The following is a 24158-nucleotide window of genomic DNA, read 5'->3' as shown; positions in this document are numbered from 1 at the left end:
TGTGAAATTCCATTAAAGGTTCACACAGACAACTGACCAGTGGACTTCCCTTTAATGTGGCCCATTAGAGGTGTCGTTTAACACCTTGGCTGTGAGAGAATGACCCAAGCCTCTGTCCACTTATAACTGTGACCTATTGACCACACATTATCGTCTGTGTATTGGTTTCTTAATAATCAGAGAAAGCAGGCTATAGATTTATCCTTTATTTGTTCATCAATGACTATAAAACTTTGCTTTAGGGAACTGTCTTGTTATAAATTATGCCATGTTTATTTGCCATAAAAAATATAAAAAATATTTTATTTTATATTATGTATGTGTATATATATTGTATAAGCATATATATATTATATATATAATATTTCATATTTATTTATACTCCATGGGGAATTTGAAATATGTTACAAATAATATTTATTTGATAAAAAAAAATCATGTGGTCATATTTTTAAAAATATTTCTGACTAATTATTCAAAGTTGAACATAGGACAGTGGCATATGATATACACTGATAAACATTTTTATGTAAATATATAAAAATATTAGGGCTGGGCAACGATTAATCACGATTAATCACGATTAATCGCATCCAAAATAAAAGTTTGTGTTTACATAATATGTATGTGTACTGTGTAAAATTATTTTGTATATAAGAATTCACACACGTGCATGTGTAGGCTATATTTAAGAAAAATGTGTTATTAATATATAAAATATTTATATTTAATATAAATTATGTATAAATATATATACACAGTATACATGCAAATATTTCTTAAATATATACATGCATGTGTGTGTATTTATATATTCAAAATAAGTATACACACTACACACACATATATTATGTAAACACAAACTTTTATTTTGGATGCAATTAATCACGATTAATCATTGTCCATGTATATATATATATATATATATATATATATATATATATATATATATATATATGCCATCATGTTTATTGACTACTGCTAGTTTGAATATTTTTAATGAACAACTTTTTCACATATATTTCCATATATACCACTTCATCGTGTTTCTATTTGTGGATTGAAAATAATCTAAATACTACTGGAGATCTTGATGTTAAAAACAGAAGAAAAAAATGTTCATGCTGGGTAGGGGTGAAAAATCACACATTACCTGATGACTCATATCTGTAGGTTCCCACATCGGGACTGGACTTCTCTCCCTCGCTCACTGTAGTCTGGTCTGAGACAGACAGTGGTGGCCTGGAGAGGCCTGTGGAGGTGTCACTTCACACCTCTCAGGCCTGAGGCTAGTATAAATCCTCCCTCCAGCAAACCCTCCAGCATCACTGACCCTCTCTAACCACACAGCATGGACGTGTCTTCTCCACTCCTCCACTACTTCACACAGAACTCCTGGAGCTGCCCGAGCTCAGACTCTGAGGTCTACAACATCTCATCTCCTGAAGCAGTGTCTCCTACCTCCTACATGGACTTCTCTCCTTCAGCCCAGCTTCAAAACAGTTCTTCTCCAACTTCACGAGGTGCCAAAGCACCCGTTTCGGGTTCATTACATCAGGACGGCGCATGTTCCCGTGTCGGAACAAGAAGAACGCGCTCCAAGAACCCGAGCAAGCAAAGGCAGAGTGCCAGCGAGAAAGAGAAGCTCAGAATGAGGGACTTGACCAAAGCTCTCAATCACCTCAGGACTTACTTACCTCCTTCAGTGGCTCCTGTCGGTCAAACCTTGACGAAGATCGAGACCCTTCGCCTCACCATCCGCTACATCTCTTATCTGTCTGCTCAACTAGGCTTCAGCGAAGAGTCTCTCTGCCAGATGAGGGACCTTGGAGCTTCTAGATACCAAGAACCGTCTCAATGTCAGGGCAATTCAACCCCAGAGTATTGGGGAATCAGCACATCACATCAAGAACTGTGTCAAAGCACCTTCAAACCTTCAGAGCATGCCTTGAGGCAGACAGAGATGGTCATGGAAACACCTGCTTATGATGATTCCTTCAACTCCAGCTCAGAATCTCTTCTGGCCAGCCCTTTGTATGCAGATACAGCCACAGCATACCAGGTGTGTACTTTGTTTATTGTCTGATTTATTATTAATTGACTATTTTGCTTTCTAAATGCTGTATAAAATACTTACCATCTTTTGTCCTCTCCTTTTAGGGCTACAACAAAGCCGTGCACTATCCGGTTGCTCCGCAATTCTGGGGATGAAACTCTCATTGGACTTTTTTCACATATTTCAAACTTTTATGGACTGTGCTGTATAGTATTTAATGTATTTTTAATATATTGTTTTATCTTATTTTAAGATGTCTATTTTAATATTATATATTTTGTATGTTATCGTTTTTTTGTACAGAAGTACTAATTTATTGCTATTTATAATAATAAAAAGTATCTAAATGTCAACGTTTTGATTTTGTGTATTAATTTGAAATGAAAAATGAAATTAACTTTTTACTTCAAGATTTTGTTGAATTATTAATAAATAATAATGAAAAAGGTTTTGACTTTTTAAAATCAACTTTTAGCATTTTTGCAGTTCATATTTGGCCTATTTAAACACTTAAAATGTAGCCTATTGTTGTATTTAAAATAACATTTTTACCATTCACTGTAATAATTAGCCTATCGATTTGAATATGTTTTCAAACCTATTCCAGGCTCCCTGTTCAGCACTATAGACCTTATTCACAGCAGCGCTATCTTTGATACACACATCACTTCAGTGCGTTGTACTGTTATTTAACACGTTGTAGCTTACTGTGTTTTTACATTGTTATGCTGATGAGACACTGCAATACAATCTCTTTCCAATACATTTTAGCTGACAAAAAACAACTCCAGACAACATATTGTGGGAAAATATAAGTAATATAGGAGATTTATAGCGAATGCCATTGAAAACAAGTCTCACCGCCTCACCTCGGACCGGAAGTTAGGATGTCTGACGTTTGACTAACCGGGCCCAAACACAAACCCTAACTTCACTATTTATAAGTGAAGTTATTATATAGTGCATGCCCAACCTAACCCACCACTAAAACTAAAATTAATAATATAATATAACATAATATTCACCCCAATTTCTGGTCTGAGACTGCTGGGTGTCGCTGCTGTCCTGAAACTGCTGTGATGTATTCTGCAGTTGGTTGTTTTGTTGTGATGAAATGTCTAATGTCTCCATAAGATGGCGCAATTTTACAGCCACAAGCCAGCAATGTTTTTTTTTTTTTTTCACGATTCCTCCTCATTTCATTCGAAGTCACATACACACACATAACAAATTAATTCTGAATTCACAGTAGCCTACTCCAATAAAAAAGAAAAAGAAAAAAAGAAAGTAGGCCAAGCTAAAGTATTCGGATGATACTACTTTCGCCGAGATTCTGAAGTGTGGATACGATTGACACTACTATCCCATGAGGCCACGTGAGAGATTTGAAGAAATCCAAAAAAAAAAAAAAAGGCCCTACTGACAGGCACCAGCTTTGAGTCTCACCTTAATAGTCATTAACATTTAAATTACACCCCAAATCATGATAATGGGCTTTTGCAGCCAGTATTCACATGTAGGGGCAGCAGATAAAGCAAATTTAATATGCAGTTAAAACCCATCTAAATAAATAATTAAATAAAAGTCAAAGTTTAAATATTATGATCCTTTTTTGATGGTTAAATCCCATCAAGGCAGCTATATGTGTTCATGTAGAAAAATTGTGAGAAAATTATATTAATATCAATATATTAAGAGTGATAATTATATAATTTACTTTTATTTGTTATTAAAAAGCCAAAACACATTTTATTTCAAAGCAGCTTCACAGGAAATAGTGCCATATTGATAAGCTAAAGACAACAATGGCCAGAAAAACTCCCTAAAAAGATACTTAAACATTTTTATATCAAGAAAGACGTTTAAAATTGTAATTTACATATTTTATGCATTTTTAAAATTACATTTACAAATTTCTTTTACATTATTATTTTACTTAGGCTTAAAAAAAAATCCCCTCCGAGGCCCTTTGGTGGTCGGACTAAATAAGACAGAAGTTGCTTAAAGGGATACTCCACCGTTTTTTCATATTAAACTATGTTATTCCTTTAACTAAGACGAGTTGATACACACCTCTGTCATCTAATGGCGCTTTTCCACTGCTGATACGGCTCAGTACGGTTCGGCTCGCTTCACTTTTCCACTGTGTGGTACGACTCGGCTAGACACGGTGACGGCACGGCTCTGTTCGCTTTTAGCTCGGTTGCTTTTCCACTGCAGTTAGTACCGCTTTAAAGTGGGTAGGATTATAAACTGATCGATAACAGCGGTGGCTGTTACTCCCAAGCACTTGCTGTGGTATTCCGCCATACGATATAGTTATCCAATTTACACGCTTAGAAAAGCGCAACGTTTTATTTTTTGTCACCATCCTAGTTACACTGCTTGAGTATCTGTATTTAAATAGGGAAAACGTGGAGGTGTTTTGGGTCGCTTCTATTGAATGAACTGGGCTAGTTAAGTGCTATCAATATGTATCGCGCGCCAGAGAGATATGTAGCTTATCAACTCGTCTTAGATAAGGGAATAACATAGTTTAACATGAAAAAACGTTGGAGAATCCCTTTAAAGGGAGGAGAGTTAAGGATAGTCTGTTTGTTCTAAATCTGTGATTCTAGAGTTTCATTGTTCTGATTAGCTTAAAAGAAGATGAAGAATGTTGGTAACCACAGTTGCTGTTCCCCATTGACTTCCAAATGTGTTTTTTTTTTTTTTTTTTTTGGGGGGGGGGGGGGGGGGTGGGGGTTATGCTATAAGCCAATTGGGAACAGCAGATGCCTGGTTACCAACATTCTTCAAAATATCTTCTTTTCTGTTCATCAAAACAAAGAAACTCGCACAAGTTTAGAACAACTTGAGGGTTTTCAGAATTTTTTATTTTTTGGATGATCTATCCCTTTAATTGAAATATCTCTCTGCTAATAGCCAGATCAAATAATTAGCCAATATTCTTTTAAATATTTGAATACTCTAATCTAGTTTTAAACTAAATGAATTCTATTTAATTCTAGTTAAACTCTATTCAAATGAAACAAAAGAAATAACATGATTTTCCCAAAGCCTTTCCAGCCGTCAGCTAAGTACTAATCAGTCCTGTGCAAACAGAATCTCTTTCTTAATGAACTACAGGTCAACAAAAAAGAGCATCTCACACCTCTAAGTCTGGAGTGGATGATCCCGGCTTCAAAAGCCTGAACTTCATGCATCCTTATCTTCATGATCCTCTAATGCGAGAGGGGTCGGGCCGCTGCTTTGGTTGCAGGACCGTCCCGAGGTGTGAGATACTGAGGTAATTAGAACTAGGACTCTGCTTTACATACCCTTGACCCTGTGACTGATATGCAAATGTTGAGCTCAATACACAGTTTACAGAGCACTGGGAGGAAAGGATTTAGACAATTTAGTTGTTTACCTCAAATCAACATTTAACTGAGCAGGATAAGAAAAACACTTCACATTGATGTGCTAATCGACCTTTGATGCTTTTGGAAAAACTAAGACGCTTTGAAAAGGGAGAAGTCAACTCATTTGCAGGGAGGTCTGAGACTTTAAATCAACATTTCGGTGAATTAACGGTGAACGGTGACATGTTTAATGAGTTGAGCGCACAATTTGAGTTTTTGGATGTTTGCGTTTGCTATTAGTTCGGCGTTGTGTGAGTTTGCTATTTTTATTTTTAATCTATAGGCTGTTAAATGCAAAAATGACCTTTATATCAGTTGAACATTGAATGTTCAGAATTGAATATCATCAGCAGTGTAACATGCCATTTCTTCTGACGTTGTCTCAGTCTGGGAACAGTCCAAATCAAATTATTTGAGGTCAGCACAGGGCAAGAAGGAGCAAAAAGTGACACGTTGTGGTCTGGGAACCATTTCCTCAGAGATACTCACACTGAAGCTGTAATCCACAAGCCCAGGCCTGAGGACGAGCTCATCTTACACCTCACAGAAGAGAACGACAACTGCATATACTGTACAACCAGCAATATTTCATCTTGCTTCAATTCTCATAAACTGCGATTTTGCACTAGTTGCTTTTTAATTATATCGTCATTTGAGTTTTTAAGTTGTTTTTTAATAAAATAAAAAAATAAAACTTATGTAGGCTATTGTATAATTCAGAGTAACATTTATTATTTTCTTTATGTATTTTACATGAGTTGAGTAAAACTGTTTTAAAAATCAACCATTTAAAATATGCCCCGTATAATAAAAATAATGTCCTTCCTGAGTTGTGAGGTCATTAAAGCTAAAAGTCAGTTGTCTAAACAAAAACCTGTGAACAACTGACACATGACAGGCTACACACTTCACGAAAAATGTGATACTCTGAGAGAGCAAGTATTTTATAAAAGAACAACATAAGACTTTTCAATTTGTTAACTTTATAAAATTAATGCAAAAGAATGGATGCATAAATAAATGTGCTCCTGCTATTGGTTGAAACAATTTTCTATTATGTAAGTTACACTGTAAAAAAAAATATAGTTGGTTTAACTTAAAAAATGAAGAAACCTGGTTGCCTTAAAATTTTAAGTTCGTTGAAATGGAAAAATTGAGTTAATACAATGAAGGAGATTGATTTAATCACCAGAAACTCAAAATATTATGTTTTCTGAGCTACATCAATTATTTAAGTTGATTTGACAAAAGAAAAACCGTTGTGATTACAAATCATACAAATGTTTTATTTTTATTTTTACAGTGAGGAACCAAATATCCCCATAGTAATACCAGTATTGTATTTATTTATTTTTTGTTTTTAGAAAAATGTTAAAAATGCTGAAAGTTTGTGTGTGTGTTTGGTTTAGGTGTTCCCTACATTATGGGGACAAAATGTCTATAGCAATATTCGAAACCCTTGTCCTTGCGGGGACGTGTTTTGGTCCCCGTTAAGAAAACAGTTTATTAAATTTATTGATAAGTTTTCAGTGATATAGGTTTAGGGGATAAAAAATAAACAGGTTGAATAATATAAAAAACATTATGTCAATAGAATATCCATTAAATAGGGACTGGGTGAAAATTTAATGGAAATAAAACAATAAAATACAATAAGAATGCCTATAATTTGATCCGACATGTAACATGAATTTGAAAGGCATTAAAACACAATAACTAAAAATGAATTTATTTAATATGATTGATTTTTAGTGATGTGAGTGACATATTAACTTAAATAAATAAATAAAATACCTCCAGACTTTAAATCGAAATGTATCTTGAACTTGTCCTGCACCGATGAATGTTATTTTACCACCGCATTCAGCACCTCCCACCTGTGCTTGCAGTGATGTGAGTTTTCCCAGAGACCCCCTGCCCCTGGTGTGACGTCTCTCTGCCGCTTTGAAATTCTCAAGCGCCTTGTGGAGGTGCAACATCACACCTCTTCATCCTGGATATATTGGGCTTCTGCCTCCAGCTCTTTAGCATTCACTCAGGTACCAGAGAACGAGAAGGAAACATCTCCTCAGCTGAAAGATCACAACCATGGAGTTTAACTTCTCTCCGTATATGCTCCAGGGAGCCGCATGCCAGTTTGAATACAAGCGATCACCTACCAGCGTTGATGCTGGGTACTTCAGTGCCTGTGGAAGTCTTTCTCCGAGCTCCTCCATTGATTCTGGGTGTTTTTCTCCTCCCGTGAGCCGTTGGGGAGCTGGAAGACATCCGGAGGCTGCAGGGGAACCCAACATCGACTGCATACCAGCTTTGAAACCCAGAACCATTCTTCCTGCTGAGGGAAAGAGACGTTCCAGGTCCAAAAACCCCGGAACGAAGCGTCAGACGGCCAGCGAAAGAGAGAAGCTCAGGATGAGGGATCTGACCAAAGCTCTCCATCATCTCCGAAACTACCTACCTCCTTCTGTGGCTCCTCCTGGACAAACCTTGACCAAGATTGAGACCCTTCGCCTCACTATTAGCTACATCTCGTATCTTTCTGCTCAGCTGGAACAGTCTGAGACTTCCAGTCATGAAACATCATCAAGATGCTTCTCTTCAGAGAGGCTTCAGACTGAGGCCTGGTGTCTGGATGGGCCAGAGGAACTCATGCAAGACAATGTCCAGAACTGTCCAACATTCACAGCCTTCAGTGATTCAACTCAACAGATGGAAAACAACATTCCTTCTACTTCATATATGGTAAGGAGGCTTTTCTTGATACTGAACACTGATACTGAATGTTTATTTAATAATGATTAAGAGTTATATTTGTTGGTTTGCACAGTGATTTAATTCACTTTTTCTTCTTTTAACAGTTTCCCTGTGCAACAACACACGATGCTACATACAGCCATCTGTTTTTTCAATGAAGAACACGGAGAGATGTCAAAAACACGACAAGTGAAAACTTTATCTAAAGACTTTATTTGTTTGTTGCATTGATTATTTGTACTTATTTATCAGATAACATATTTTTGTATTGAATACATTTGTATATATTGCTTATTTATTGTATTGTTTAATTAAATGCTTTAAAATATTACACATTTTTTGCATTTTCTTTAGTTTTTTTTTCCTCACACGTTTTTGAAAACACTATTTAAACATTGCTAATAAAATTATTTTAGTGAGCACAAATATAAAAATATATTTGAGATTAAATAACCTTGAGAAACCGTGAAAAAGGATGTATAGGATTTACATTGAAACCATTTCAGAATTTGCTAGTAAATTTCACTAATAATACAAAGAAACAAGTGACACATTGGAATCAATAGAAAAACTGAAATAGTATTATCTTGTAAAATATATAACAATAATCTTTTTACAGTGAATTCTAATGAATGGCATAATTATGTTTAAAATTATTTTCTTTTCAAAAGCAATGAGATGTACGGAATGTAAAAAAAAATGTTGTTTGTCATCACGAGACTCAAAAAAATGCTGGGTTGTTTTAACCCAATTTTGGGTCAAATATGGATTAAAAAAATGCAATGTATACATTTAACCCAACAGCTGGGTTTGTCCATATTTGACCCAACATTGGGTTAAAACAAGCCAGCATTTTTTTAGAGTGTATATGTACTGCGTTATTGTTACTATTTTTACTTTTCACAATAATCCAATCATCTTAACGGGCCATTAAATTAAAAGGAAAAGTGTATATATAGGTTACTGCACTCTAAAAAATGCTGGGTTGTTTTAACCCAACTTTGGGTCAAATATGGACTAACCCAGCCGTTGGGTTAAATTTTTACATTACATTTTTAACCCAACATTTCGGGTTTGTCCATATTTGACCCAAAATTGGGTTAAAACAACCCAGCATTTTTTAGAGTGTGTATAGTTGCATTGGCGTATTAGGACAGCAAAAATACACTCTAAAAATTGCTGGGTTGTTTTAAGCCAACTTTGGGCCAAATATGGACAAACCCAGCCATTGGGTTATTACATTTTTAACCCAACATTTGGGTTTGCCATATTTGACCCAAAGTTGGCTTAAAACAACCCATCATTTTTAGAGTGTACATTTCAATGACTGAAGTAGCACAAAAATGAGCTACAAAATATAAAGTAATGTAAAATGAGAAAATAAAATAGACATTAACAGTTTAAATTGTAAAAACAGGAGTATTAAACAGAAGCGAATTCTACACTCTAAAAAATGCTGGGTTGTTTTAACCCAATTTTGGGTCAAATATGGACAAACCCAGCCATTGGGCTAAATTTTTTAACCCAATGTTTGAATTCGTCCATATTTGACCCAAAATTGGGTTAAAACAACCCGGCATTTTTTAGAGTGTACATGTTACAGAAAGTTGGTAAAATGTTACAATAAGGTTTCATTTATTAATATTAGTTAGTTAACATGGACTGACATAGAACAAAGCTTTTATTAATCTTAAAAAATGCTGGGTTGTTTTAAATCAGTTTTGGATCAAATATGGACAAACCCAAACGTTGGATTAAAAATGCAATTTAAAAATGTAACCCAACGGCTGGGTTTGTCCATATTTGACCCAAAATTGAGTTAAAACAACCCAGCATTTTTTTTAGAGTGTACACATTACACAATAATGTAAGAGCTTTTAACAATATTTTAGTAGTTACAAAGATCCAAGTTTGCATAATTTCACGTTGTGTAAAATTAATTATCGCAAAAACACACAAGCATGTTATATCTTTCTTAAGCCAATCATGTTATTTTACCTATAAACCTTATGAATCTGCCGTTGCTGAAAAGGAAGTTCAGATAGTTAGGAAATATTCATTTCAATCAAAATGACAGTTGATTTAATGTTAATGTAAATTCAAATTAAAGTATGACCAGGGGTCACAACATGAAAAATGAACATGACAATACTCACTAGAAGTAGACGAGTAGTCACCTTTAGAGGAAGTTAAAAAAAAAACATAGGAAATTAAGAAACAGACATTAATTATTTAAAAAAAAATAATAACATAATAATAATAATACAAAATGGTCTATGTCATATTAACTATCCCTAATTGTCTTGTTTTACAGTTTCTTGTATTACCTGAATGCCATTTTCTCCATAAAATGATCCATATAATGACAGCCACTGTCAATAACACCATCACCAGTATCCAAACCACAAGCACAGAAGAAGGCACTGACTCAAACGTTACCCCTGGATATTCTGAAATGTGACAAATAAGGTCACAAAGACATTCATTTATAAGATATATGTGCACTGGTCTCATGAGCACTTATTACCCAACTCAATGTCCAGTTTGTTGTCCAGACTGAGGTGTGTGGCAGAGCAGCTGTATCTGTGTTTGTTTGCACTGATCTCCAGACTCTTCCTCATCTGGTACGTCCCGTCACCATTGGGCAGCAGATCTCCTCCAGTGATCTCATGATCAGGTACAGGCTGTCCATCTCTGAACAGGGTCAGGTTGATGTGACGAGGGTAAAATCCTGTTGCCAAACAACTCACACGAAACCCTCCAGAATCTGAGTTTGCTTTCTGAATAAGTCTGACTCTGGGTTTCACTGTGGAAGAAAGTAAAGAAGGATAAATGCACTCCTGGAAACGTGATGCATGTCAGGGTTTGGAATGCAAGGAGTAAACTTCTGTAGAGGTACATGGAAGACAAAACCAAAAGTATTTTGGTTATTGACATTCACTGAGCAGTTATCGTCTTACCATCACCGGCACTGCACCCTTCGACGACGAGACTCTCAAATCTCTTTACTCTATACTAATTAAACTGGAGGGAGGCCATCATCAGGTGTTTGGAAAGTGTCTGTCCCAAATCCAGGACACAACCAGAGCCCAGCTCACCACCACCACCTTTTAGCACTGAGAGATAGCTTTATACCCCCACAGATCGACCGAGAGCGACCAAGGATGTGAGCCAACGACATGTGGCTAAGGGAGTTCTGGTGGATTTGGAAACTGAGGAATAGCTGATTGGTTGGGACCAATGGTTGGGACCAATCGTTTCGCCAGATAAGACCCTTATTCATCGTTTGGTATCGTTTAAAGCCCCTTTGAAGCTGCACTGAAACTCTCATTTGGACCTTGAACCGTTTGGTGCCCAGTTAAGTCCATTATATGGAGAAAATCATGGAATGTTTTCATCAAAAACCTTAATTTCTTTTCGACCAAAGAAAGAAAGACATGGACATCTTGGATGACATGGGGGCGAGTAAATTATCCGCAAAAGTTGTTTTAAAAGTGAACTTCTCCTTTAAGCGGAATTATAGATCTTGTCGTCAAGCTGATGGATCTATGGATGCGTGAATCCACCGAACTACACGTAAGTGCTGAATTAATACTCACACTGGTCAGTTTATTAGACAAATGAAACTTGAGGTAACGCAGAGCTGTTTCACTTGCTCTAACAGTTAACGTTACACAATCACACTAAACGACATTTGAGTGTGTTGAATGTTGTTAGGTTGTATGAGACTAGCAGTAAGCTATATCAACATTAGAATAACAGAATAACAACAGGTTATATTCTAAGATTTCATCATGTTGAACTTAATAACAGTGATTATTAGTTTTATGTACATTTGCTCACCTGTCTAAAAAGTACATGCAACACTCGCGTCTCTTTCATGTTGAAGTTAGTCGCAGACATGGAGCTCTCAGCATCTCAAAAGATTTTGACAACCCGATCTCACGACCAAATCGTACGAATTCGACGCATGATTGAAAAGTGGCTAATTCATACTAATTCATACGACCTCACTCATACGAATTAGTACGATTTTGCTAAATCGTACATATTTTACGAATTGGCCAATTCGTATGAATTCGTTCGAACGACCTACATCTTTCCCCGCCCCTAAACCTAACCATCACGTGGGTTTAGACAAATCGTACAAATTCGTACGAGTGAGTTCGTACGAATTAGACACTTTTCTAATCATGCGTCGAATTCGTACAAATTGGTCGTGAGATAGCGTAGGAATTTCATTTTAGTCCTCTTTTTGTCTCAAAAGTCTGCTTGCCATGGTCCATAACAACAACAGCGTGAACATCCTGCTAGGCATAACCCAGATGTCCCCGTCTGTCGCCATGGTTACTATGGCAGTACGAGCGGAAACTGAAGGTAACGCGGATATGACGCCATTGACTGGCGACTCCTCACCCCTTGCTCACACGCCCAGTTTCCTTGGTTAAAATCGCAATTTTCTCACGATTTACAAACAGTTGGAAACATTGGGGATATTGTAAGTAATCAACTAAACAAAATATGTAGAATAAGAATGCTGATGAAAATATGCTTTTGACTTACCTTTTCTATTGACTTGATTTCTTCTCATTTTAAAGTTAGCCTTGAGAGTTTTCATGCAAAGTGAGTAGTAGACTGCTTCATAATGATCTTTCAGAAATGTTACAAATGGTTTGACCTTCTCTGTGTTGAACGAAGAACTGAAATTTGCCTTCTTGTTAAGAAATCGCAGCTCAACTACAGTGGATCCTCCTGTAGCACCCTTGGCTGTGATTTGTCCTGACTCCATATTGTCCAAGAGCTCACAGTGAACCAGTGTCTGATGAACCTCAAGATCTGTGAGTGAGGAGGAAAGTGAGTCTTCACTTCGCCAGACTGGCTTTTTTCTCTTAAAGTGATCTGATGTAATATATTATAATGCTAATATACAACCACTGAATCTGAATATATATTATTGTGATGTGGGGACATAACATTATCTTCTTGCAGAAAGTTAATCAATACTTTGAGACATTAACAAATGTAACATATTTTGCAACATAGATTGTAAAACCCTCTACTTACTGTTTGTATGATTATCAAATTGTAATTCCAGTCTATGGTTTATAAACCTGTACATATCTTCACTTATAACCTTGTGATAATTTTCATTGAATTTATCATCTTCTTCTGTTGTATTTCCTCTCACAATGTAGAGGTTTGTCTCTGAATTATAATATCCAATTATGATGTCATCCAACATAAATGTGATACTATATTCAGGAAAGAGTGACTGCCCTTTCATGTAAGTTGCAAGTAACTGTAACGAGTGAGAACCTGTGAGAAACAACAACCAAAACAGTCAATGGAACTGTGTTTTGACCAGTAAATTAAGCATAATGTTCAATCGATTTTTAAAAAATTTTGTCTGTTTTCTCGTGTTTGAGTACACATACTATCAATGTGACTTGATAGTATATTTTCAAAATACAAAATGAAAAGATTGATTGATTTATAACATAGGCCTATCATAACATCCTTATACGAGAAAGTCTGAAATAGAGTCCGTTTTTGTGGTTATTTATTTGACTCCTAAACAACTTTATAAAAAATATAGAAGGCAATAATACATTTTATGCTGCAGTCATTTGAGAACTTACCCTTTGGAGCAGCTGCTGGTAGTAAAAGCACAAAAAGCAGCAGAATTGTCTCCATATTGCTGCGAATGTGGGATATAGACCGACCGATGACCGAAGAAACTAACTGGAAAATCAGGTTTGTGCATATCTTGATATCTTTACATAAATACTTCAGTTTTAGTTTTACACTTCCTTTCTATGTAATCAGTGTAGCTGAAATGTTTTGTTCATTTGAATGACTAAATCACATTTAGTATGTTTGCATATATATTACTTTGTGCCTTTTTGCAAACACAACAAATGTCGAACTTGGAGGTTCCCTTTATCTGTTTTAGTTTCAATCTTTGCTCAGCAACAGGCAGTTTAAAGTAGCAACTTGAAGAATGTGAATAACACACAGTGGTAACAGTGGGGGGAAAAAGGTGTGTAAAATCTCTATTGACTTGACAATGTCTGCCTGCCTGTCTGTCTGACTTTCTATCCATTTGGTTTATCTTTATCAACAAGCCAAGTAAAGGATTGTTTTTGACATTCAGACTAAAAGTCCCAACTGCACATACTATCACATGCATGAAAGTTTATTTAATTCAAACTCTCTTTTGAAAATGATGTGAACCAATAGCAGGTAACCAGTGAAACTTGTACACCTCTAGTAAATGCCAGTCAAACAATGCTGCTGCCTACAGTTAATAATAACTAGTGTAGCCTGTAAACGGTTATGTGTTGAACATTTTTCACCTTGCCAAGTTCACTTTTAGAAAAACTTTTGCTGATAATTTACTCACCCCCATGTGTCATCCAAGATGTCCATGTCTTTCTTTCTTCAGTTGAAAAGAAATTAAGGTTTTTGATGAAAACATTCCAGGATTTTTCTCCATATAATGGACTTCAGTGGAAACCAAACAATTCAAGGTCCAAAAGACACTTTCAGTACAAACTGCAAACTGTTCAAAGCGCTTTAAACGATTCAAGACAATGAATAAGGCTCTTGTCAAGCGAAACTATCGCTCATTTAATAAATAAATAACAAAGTTTAAGTTTTATAAGCTCAAATGGTCGCCTTGCTCTGAACTGTGATGCGCGTTCGTGACTCTCCTATTCAAACTTGTTCATCAAAATGAACGAATCTTTTCAGAGTCAGTTCATTCGTTTTGTTCTTTGAATGAACCAAACGACTCGGAAAAAGATTTGTTCATTCTAAACAAAATTTCTTATTGACTGAAGAAAGAAAGACATGGGTATCTTGGATGACATGGGGGTGAGTAAATTATCAGCAAAAGTTTTTAAAAGTGAACTACTCCTTTAAGGATTCCGCAGTAACAACTAAACACTAATAAACATTCAGTGCAGTGGGTATGAATTACAAAAACTGTTTTGAAACCAAATCCTCTGAAATCAAGCATGTTACAGCAGATATTTGGAACTGCAAACCTATACAGAAACCCAAAACAATATTGTTCTCAGACTAATGAACCATCAGGAGAATGTTGTTCACTAAAGCAACATTGACATGAGTCAGGTAACAAAGTACATTTTATTTCCTGTAAAATTATATCAGTGAACATTTGAGTTATGTAAGATTGAATAAACTTTTAACACACAGGTCAAAACAAGATGCTGTCGCTTCAGTTAATCATTATGACTCTGAACGTGAGAATATTTGAAGTGATCAAAACTACATGATGTGTAATTCAGTAGACTCCTGAAAAACATATATTTACTTATATACCTTATATATTTAGTATGAACATAGCATGCAGTGACTTGTTACTGTGTTTCTTGAAGAAAATGGCTGTTTCTCTGTTTAAAATGTCGATATTTATGTGTGATGCAAACAATCATGGCAAATTGCACATCAAGACATTCTTTTCTCACTAGTAATGCAATTATACATTTTACCATCACTAAATCCGACTCATTTGAGCTTGTTAATTACAATCCATGTAATGAAAAAAGCACAGATCAGTTTACTTTATACAACAGGAAGTACATAAAAACAAACTGAAATACACTGTATAATGACAATGAAATACATGTGATGCTATTATGGGATCTACGCCATTTAATTTCATTGATAAACTGCATTATAATCTACTTTCTTTTATTGCCATGTTTTCATGTTTTATCCATGTTGTCTTCAGTTGCTAAAAATTAAGTTAAAATTTCAATATTCATTAGAAAACATTCCAATTAATCAAAATTATTGTTATTCTTGATACAAATTATTAAGTCATATTACACTGTATGAAAAAACAAAAACAAAAATGGACGTGAAAAAGCTCAAATGTTTGCAGAATTCATAAAAATATACATAAAATACTCACAAGAAGCAGAGGAGTAGTCACATGTATAGGAAGCTGCAAAGAACATAATAAATTAAGAAAATCAATAATATAAAAACAGACCTACAGAACAGTTTTGTTGATTAATTAATATGTATAGACTTTGCAATCTAACGTGTTTGATCTAGGATATGTCATGTATTACCTGAATGGCGTCTTCTCCTCCATATAATAATGGCAACCACAGTCAAAAACACAAACGCCAATACTAAAACCACAAGCACTGAGGAAATCACCTGCTGTATTGTTCCCCCTGGATACTCTGAAGTGTGACAATTCAAGAAGACATTCTTTTATTAGTTTGATATTGCTTTTGAAGAACACTTCAGTGATAAGTTGATACTAAGTAACTATCTGTTGAATTAAATGGTTCCAGACACAACCAAAGTCAATCAAGTTTAAGGACCGAAATGAACTGAAATGATCTAAAGTCCTTACCCAACTCAATGTCCAGTTTGTTGTCCAGACTGAGGTGTGTGGCAGAGCAGCTGTATCTGTGTTTGTCTGCACTGATCTCCAGACTCTTCCTCATCTGGTACGTCCCGTCACCATTGGGCAGCAGATCTCCTCCAGTGATCTCATGATCAGGTACAGGCTGTCCATCTCTGAACAGGGTCAGGTTGATGTGACGAGGGTAAAATCCTGTTGCCAAACAACTCACACGAAACCCTCCAGAATCTGAGTTTGCTTTCTGAATCAGTCTGACTCGCGGTTTCACTGTTTAAGATAGGAAAAATGCAGGCCTATCTTTTTATAACACCATTGACTAGAATGTATTTGTTAAAAGGAATTAGCTCATTTCTATATTTCAAGCATGTTGGAGACTTACCTTTCCTCTTTACTTGAGTTCCTCTTTTTTTAAGGTAAGACCTGAGAGTGTTTAGGCAGTTCGGGTAGGAAAAAACCTCTTGATACCACAGAAACACTTGCAGTAAGGGGTTATTGTCATCCTGTCTATTTTTTAAAGGACCTTTATATGTAAACTTGCCATCAAAATATCTCATTTCATCTTCAGTAGAGCCATTAAATGCATTCTTGAAGATAAATTGTCCTGGTTTGTCTTTGTCCAACAGTTCACAAATACCTAAATATTGATAAACTCTAAGACCTTTTAGGACAGAAAAAGTGAATGAAGATGTCAAAAAAGTCTCAATCGTCCAGTCTTTTAAAGAAAATAAGTAAATGAAATTAACTTACTATCTGTATTATTTCCGTGACTTGATTTATACAAAAGATACGTATAGAAACGTTCTCCTACAGCATTATTATCACCCAGATTATACAAATCATCTTCATTTGTAGTATTTCCTCTTGTAAAGTAAGTCTTTGTCTCTGAATCAAAGTATCCTACTGTCATGTCATCCAACATTAGTGTGCCAATGATTTCAGGAAATGGAGTGTTTCCTTTAATGTGTGTTATAAGGACCCAGAAAGAATGAGAATCTGAAATATTTAATATGATCATTATTAAAATGGACTATAATGTAATAAATCACATAACAATCAGTCTAATTTCCTCAACCAAAACAAAACAATGAGATCTAACAACTGAGATCCAAACTGTGAAGATGAACTAAAATCTATTTTGCTTTTCGGTAAATCCAAAATCTTTCCCCTACCTGTTGATACAGATGCTGGAATTGAAAGCACCCACATAAAAACAAATAACTTGATCATCTTGTTCTCTTCTCGCATGTAAATATAAATATTGCAAGTCTTGTAAGAAAACTTTGAATGCAAAATATTTCCTTGAGCAGCAGCCTGTCAGCAGTAGTTTCAGTCTTTCACAAGTGTTCGTACAAGTGTAATATTCAGTCCCTGTCAAATACTGTTCCAGTAGGTGGAGTAATCATAAATATTCATGAAATGTATCCTATTGTAGGCATGTCCTTGAGACAACGTTCAAATTAATAGAACTGAAAATGTTAGTGCACACTTCTCAAATCGCAATGTATTGATCTATTTTATTTTGATTTTATTTGTGATGCTTTAAATTTTATTTGAATACTTTGATTAGCAAATCTTGACATATCTTTGGATCTTTGTTATGATGACGTTGTTTGTTCAGATTATTCTTGAACATAAGTCAGCAGCTACTTCACAAATATATTTTTTTAAACTGGGATAGGAATTCATACAGGTGTCATCATCAACAATTACATAATGTGGCTTTGTTTTGTTTTTTGTGATGTTTCCACATTGTATTCATCATCATGTAAAGTTGCTGTCTGTTACAATTGGATGTGAGAGCTGAACTCACTGGTAGCTCTGGACATACATCGAGGCTGTTCTCGTTGAGTGCCAAAGCCCTGTTTTAATAATTATATCAAACACTTGAATTATAACAAACTGCATTCACTTAATCTTGCATTGTTTATGAGTCGATATGCATAAAACTGCAAAAAATAAAAACAATTAAAATAAAACATAAAAAAATACATATTTTGTTTTATTACACAGACTTTCACTTGTTTGCAATGAACAAATCGAAAATTAAGTTAAACAGCTCAACACAACAACATTTGACTAGTGCAGTCTCAAAATTATTCAAACCCCTGAAAAGAATCCCACAAATCTGCACAACAGGTGTTGTCTCCTTAATCAAGGGCTTCATTAGTTACACCAGGTGTGCTTGAGCTAGAACACATGAAATATCTGAACTGGGGAGCGTTTCCCGTACAACGACGTAGTTAACTGTTTCACTACCATAGTACGATGCGTCGTTGGAAAAATCAACTAGCTAGTCACGACTGTTTCCTGAAACCCATTGTCGCAAGGTATCGTTCAACCACGTTGGTTTCGCACATGGTGGAGTAATAACTACTGTTAATGAAACTGTTTAAGACCCAATTAACGCTAGATTTGTTTTATATAAATTACAGACATGTCATCTGAGGACTATTTGTAATTGTTCTCAGTTGTTTTGCTTTATTACCAGACTCAAAATTTGGCTTGTTCTTACATAGTAGAGCACGTTCGCACATGCGCACTCTTCAAACACGGTACTTCAAATCTTTTGACAAAGTAAAAAACGTAAATTCCATTTATATGTATTCTAAATAAAAGGCACCGGTACTGAATGTCAGCTTGCTTGTTTTGCTCAAGATAAGGATTTATTACGTCCAAATGTCATGCAATATAGAAACTATGCCTCTAACCACAGGTCGAGAGCTGTCGTTCAAACCACGCAACTTTGCGATGCTGTTTGCGAATGTCGTTGGAACGATGGTTTCGGGAAACACCGACTCGTTGAACTATGCTGATAACGACGGAACTTGCGACCATAGTTGGCTAACGATGCTTTCGGGAAACGCATCCCTGGCTAGTTTTGTTGAGAGTCACATTTGACTGCATGTTAGAAATAAGTCAAAAGAATGGTCAAATAGTTAAAGTCTCCCAGTAGTCAATTTTATCTGATATATTATTACCAAATGTTTTAGCAAAATACCGTATTTCAAAGTTTTTTTTTTCCTTGGGCTACTCATGCTTTAAAATAGCTTGAATGTAACTCTACACCCTTTCCTCATTTAGTCGACATGGTTCTATGAATATGCAAGTTAGCCCCACCTCCACTCACTCACCAGCTCAGATATCCACTCATTGAAGTGATTGGTTACAAGATAGTTTGAGACGTCAGATACACAAGTGATATCAAACCACATTTTTGAGACTGTCTTTGGTTCACTGCAGTTTTAAGGAGAAAACAATGGTGCTGACATGTGAATTTACACATGGTTTGTCTTAAAATATTTTCACCACAGGGGGACTTTAAGAGAAGATATAATCGCCCTTCATAAACAAGGAACAAGATACAAAAAGAAAGTGAAGGCACTAAATGTTCGAAAAGACACTGTTTGAAGCATAGTTCGCAAGTTCAAAGTTAAAGGAACAGGGGTTACAACATCTGGATGGACGGGGCAGAAAAAGGACGCTATCAACAGATGCAACCAGATTTATGAGAAGGCAGGTTCAGAATAACCCTTGAGTGACTGAAAAACCATTGGTTTCAGCTTGCACAGTAAGGTACGTAATAGCAGATGGTTTCCATGCCAGAACTCCAAGACGTACACCACCGCTGACCCAAAAGTCAAAATTCAGCTCCAATTTGCTTAAATCATATCAAAAAGTAACAGAAGTTTTGGTATTCTGCGCTGTGGGGTGAAAAACTTTTCGGCCCTATGGATCAGCGATAGCATAGATATCCATATAAAGGCTAGATGTCTCGTCCGCACTGCTGGCCAATGGAGGTCGACGTCAGCACCTGGCGGCCATCTTGTCACAGGCAGCTCGCTCACTCATTACATTGTTTTAATGGTGCATGTACTTTTAAAAATAACCATAACTTGCTCAATTTTCAAAGTTTGTTATAAACGTCAGAGATCTAGTTATAACACTGTATACTTATGAATAATAAGTGTATAAATAAATAATCATCCAGAATTATAGCCATGTTAATAATGTTTGTAAGAAACCAAACCGTTTGTAAATCCGTCAAGATTTCAAGGAGATAAGAGTATTTGTGTTCGTGCTGATCACTCATCTTACATCAGGTACCACAGACCCCACCAGAAAGCCTGCCTATGACAAGATGGCCACTGGTGATGACGATAGAGACTCCGCTGTAAGACATTTAGCCTTTATTATGGATATCTATGAGCGATAGCTTATGTCTGGAGGAAGAAGATTGAAGCATATGCTTAAAAGAACATTAAGCATGGTGGTGGCTTGGTGAATCTAGAAGTAGATTTATAGAAGATCCTAGAAGACCAAAGAAAGAACAAAACAGCAGAATTATTAATGGCAATCAAGTATTTTATCACATTGTAGAAACAATCGTAAAACATTTAGAATTGATCTAATGCATCACATCTATACAAAACTAAATGGATTTTTTTTTTTTTTTTTTTTTTTGTACATCCTACCTTTTCTACCTGGTAGACTTTTTCTGTATTTGTATATGACGGCTCCAGTTCCAAACATCAACAGCAGAACCGAAACTATCAGCACTGAGGGAATCACTGATTTAAATGGTTCACCAGGATCAAATTCTAAAAATAAGCAAGTTAAAAATGCCACAATCACATTAGAAACACTCTTCTATATATTTTACATTTTCACACCTCATTACCTAAAGTGACGTGGAGTTTGTTGTCCAGACTGAGGTGTGTGGCAGAGCAGCTGTATCTGTGTTTGTCTGCACTGATCTCCAGACTCTTCCTCATCTGGTACGTCCCGTCACCATTGGGCAGCAGATCCCCTCCAGTGATCTCATGATCAGGTACAGGCTGTCCATCTCTGAACAGGGTCAGGTTGATGTGCCGAGGGTAAAATCCTGTTGCCAAACAACTCACACGAAATCCTCCAGAATCTGAGTTTGCTTTCTGAATCAGTCTGACTCGTGGTTTCACTGTGGGAAACATTTCAATAAATTGGCCTGAACCATTCATGTAATTCAGAAAGAAAATGTAAATGTAAATCAGAACTCTTTTCTTGACTGGTTTGGAGTCAGTCATACCTTTTCTATAGACTTGATTTCTCCTTTTTTCAAGGTAACGCTTGAGTGTTTTGATGCAGGCCGGTTGATATAAACTTTCATGACGCCTCATGCTGATTTCAAGATGAAAATTCAGCAGCTGGGCCGAGACGTCTAAATGACCCTGGTATGTGAAGTTCTTGTCAACATATCGCAACTCATCTGTGGTGGAGCCACTGACAGCATCTCGTGTGATCATTTGTCCTGGTTCGCCATCATCTCTCAGTTCACACACAACCAGCCTCTGAAGGGCAACAACACCTTTAATGAAGAGATACAATTTTAAGATAGTGTTTATTTTCATCCCAACACTTACAGACACATTCCTAGACATTTCACAATCACAAAACAAAAAATTTATTTAATTGTTAAAAGCACTTCATGAAAGTGACTTTACTTTACACTGTTATCAAAGGAATTCCAAACCTACCAAAATAATAAATAAATAAATAAATATTTGACGAAATGTAAAAAGAAATGAAATGTTTTATGTATTTATGTTTTTATGTCTACATTTCTTTCTCTGTATGCTAATAATAAGGGGAGCGTATTTAACCTCAGACATAGCAAACGAGCTCATAGTGAAGCTTTGAGGCCACAGTGTCTTTCTCAACTATACATTCCCCACATAGACAGTAAAAGAAATGGACACAGTTGACAATTGATTTCAACGGAGAGAGTTGAAGCTCAACATGGGCACTCACTTCCTGATAGCCAAGCGTTCTGTGCAGGCTCAAACTGAGCTTGACGACGTAGATGTCACGTGAGCAAACTGACTGACAATTGTAAATCGTTTAGTAGCTGTGCCAAAACAAATTTTAATCGTGCACAGAGACGGCAAAGCGCGACCTGGAGCAACTTTTGGTAAGTATTCTGATTAATTATTTTGTCATTTTGCTTCTATCTATGCCATGGGCTGACTTTACGGTAACTTCCATGTGAGTTGCAAAGGCATGTCCACAGGCTACACACCTCTTGCATTTCTTTTGGTCACACCACAAGGTGTCACTGTGCCCTCAAAGTGTCGCCCTTGCCACTCTGAGCTCTATAGCAATGTCTGAGGTTAAACACTCCCACTCATTACCATACGAAGAAAGAAATGTACAAATAAATAAATGTACAAATAGATAAATGTAAAAATAAATAAATACACATGTGCATGTATAGGCCTATATTTAAGAAAAAAAATTATTTACATATAAAATATTCGTATATCTATTATAAATTATGTATTATACATTTATAAATATATATATATATATATATATATATATATATATATATTATAAATTATGTATACAGTAGATACATGCATATATATTCAAAATATATACACATGCATATGTGTGTATTACGTAAACACAGTACACACACAATATGTAAACACAAACTTCCATTTTGGATGCAATTAATCACAATTAATTGTTTACTATATCTGTATATATTAGGCTATACATTGTTTCAATTAAAATTTCAATTATTTTTGATCAAGTTCAAATGGTTATTTAATTGGAATACTTACGATCCGTTTCATTTACGGTTTTTTTTGCTACTCTCCATCTGTCCATAAAGTGAGCATATATGTAGTCACTTATCTTGGGAACCACATCTGCATCAAACATGTCGTCTTCAGTTGATGTATTTCCTCTTGGAATGACTGTCTTCGTCTCACCGATATAGTGCAGAACTGTGATATCATCCAGCATCAATACATAGCTGAATTCAGGAAATGGTGTTTCTCCTTTGATGTACGTTGCAAGCACCCACAAAGAGTGAGAGCCTGTGATAAACAGGATATTGTGAACATCACAATATACAAAATTGTGGTAGTATGTTAAACTAGTAAACTACTGAATTGTGTTCCAGTTAAGATGCAGTTTCTGGATATGCAGTTTAAGATGCAGTTTTCATGCAACCAGGACATTTACTTCAAACAAATACGCAGATTAATTTACAGAGTTAACAATGTGAAAAAAAGCTATAGTCAAAGTCTTTGTCTGACAGATCTGTAAGCAATACATTCATGAATGCTTAAATAAAAACAAAAATAAAAAACTTTCAGAAAACTCAGACGAAACATAATGTTTCGTTTTCATTTGTTTTTCAGACTTGGGTTTTGGGCCTACAGGAAGCATTGTTCTGTTTAGCTATAGCTGTTAACGGTTCCTTCTTACACTAGTTAATCTGTGATCTTTCATTACATTTTTTTCTTTTTGTTACTTTCACTGCAAATGCTATATCCAGTAATTCTATTACTGAGGAAGTGAAGAAACAGGGGTGCAACTTGGTTGCACACATTGGTGTGCAAATTCTAAGTGCAAGCACATTTTAATTGAAGTCTTTGTAAATCTTACCTTTAGGAGAAGCTACTCGAAATAAAAGCAGAACAAGCAGAAGAACTTTGCCCATGATGCTGAGTGCTGACATCTAGGTTCACGGTATGCTTCTGCA

The 24158-nt window shown here is 35.7% G+C and overlaps 5 protein-coding genes across 5 annotated transcripts in view; 2 read left to right on the top strand and 3 right to left on the bottom strand.

Annotated features, from left to right (window-relative positions):
- The first annotated feature begins 1182 nt into the window (after positions 1-1182).
- On the top strand, positions 1183-2086 carry mespbb (mesoderm posterior bb). The gene has a single exon (XM_039653495.2). It carries the CDS (start codon positions 1352-1354, stop codon positions 2084-2086), a length of 735 nt encoding a protein of 244 aa, XP_039509429.2. The 5' UTR covers positions 1183-1351.
- A 5327-nt stretch (positions 2087-7413) lies between these two features.
- mespab (mesoderm posterior ab) lies at positions 7414-8372 on the top strand. Its single transcript, XM_089127635.1, has 2 exons — positions 7414-8202; positions 8319-8372. Exons 1-2 carry the CDS (start codon positions 7549-7551, stop codon positions 8370-8372), a joined length of 708 nt encoding a protein of 235 aa, XP_088983761.1. The 5' UTR covers positions 7414-7548.
- Positions 8373-10159: 1787 nt separating this feature from the next.
- Positions 10160-13908, bottom strand: LOC120464139 (hereditary hemochromatosis protein homolog). The gene is made up of 7 exons (XM_089127634.1): positions 13854-13908; positions 13279-13530; positions 12778-13050; positions 10742-11020; positions 10542-10664; positions 10371-10391; positions 10160-10238 (listed from the first exon to the last, which is right to left on the bottom strand). The coding sequence occupies exons 1-7, from the start codon at positions 13906-13908 to the stop codon at positions 10222-10224; spliced, it is 1020 nt and encodes a 339-aa protein (XP_088983760.1). The 3' UTR covers positions 10160-10221.
- Positions 13909-15358: 1450 nt separating this feature from the next.
- Positions 15359-17949, bottom strand: LOC120464140 (major histocompatibility complex class I-related protein 1-like). Its single transcript, XM_039653491.2, has 7 exons — positions 17794-17949; positions 17372-17617; positions 17004-17282; positions 16613-16891; positions 16320-16436; positions 16157-16189; positions 15359-15976 (listed from the first exon to the last, which is right to left on the bottom strand). Exons 1-7 carry the CDS (start codon positions 17867-17869, stop codon positions 15948-15950), a joined length of 1059 nt encoding a protein of 352 aa, XP_039509425.2. The 5' UTR covers positions 17870-17949; the 3' UTR covers positions 15359-15947.
- Positions 17950-19671: 1722 nt separating this feature from the next.
- The window catches only part of LOC148965058 (hereditary hemochromatosis protein homolog), a 4524-nt gene continuing 37 nt past the window's right edge, over positions 19672-24158 (bottom strand). The window contains exons 1-6 of the mRNA XM_089127728.1: positions 24062-24158; positions 23230-23487; positions 21690-21968; positions 21303-21581; positions 21097-21222; positions 19672-20932 (exon numbers count right to left, since the gene is read on the bottom strand). The exon at positions 24062-24158 is cut by the window's right edge and continues 37 nt beyond it. Of these exons, the coding sequence (XP_088983854.1) occupies positions 20883-20932; positions 21097-21222; positions 21303-21581; positions 21690-21968; positions 23230-23487; positions 24062-24134 (1065 nt within the window). The 5' untranslated portion in view covers positions 24135-24158 and the 3' untranslated portion in view covers positions 19672-20882. The remainder of the gene's footprint in view (positions 20933-21096; positions 21223-21302; positions 21582-21689; positions 21969-23229; positions 23488-24061) is intronic.

This window comes from Pimephales promelas, chromosome 25, assembly GCF_988280905.1.
Source record: "Pimephales promelas chromosome 25, fPimPro1.hap1.1, whole genome shotgun sequence".
Lineage (NCBI taxonomy): Eukaryota > Metazoa > Chordata > Actinopteri > Cypriniformes > Leuciscidae > Pimephales > Pimephales promelas.
This window is presented reverse-complemented; position numbering and strand designations above follow the sequence as displayed.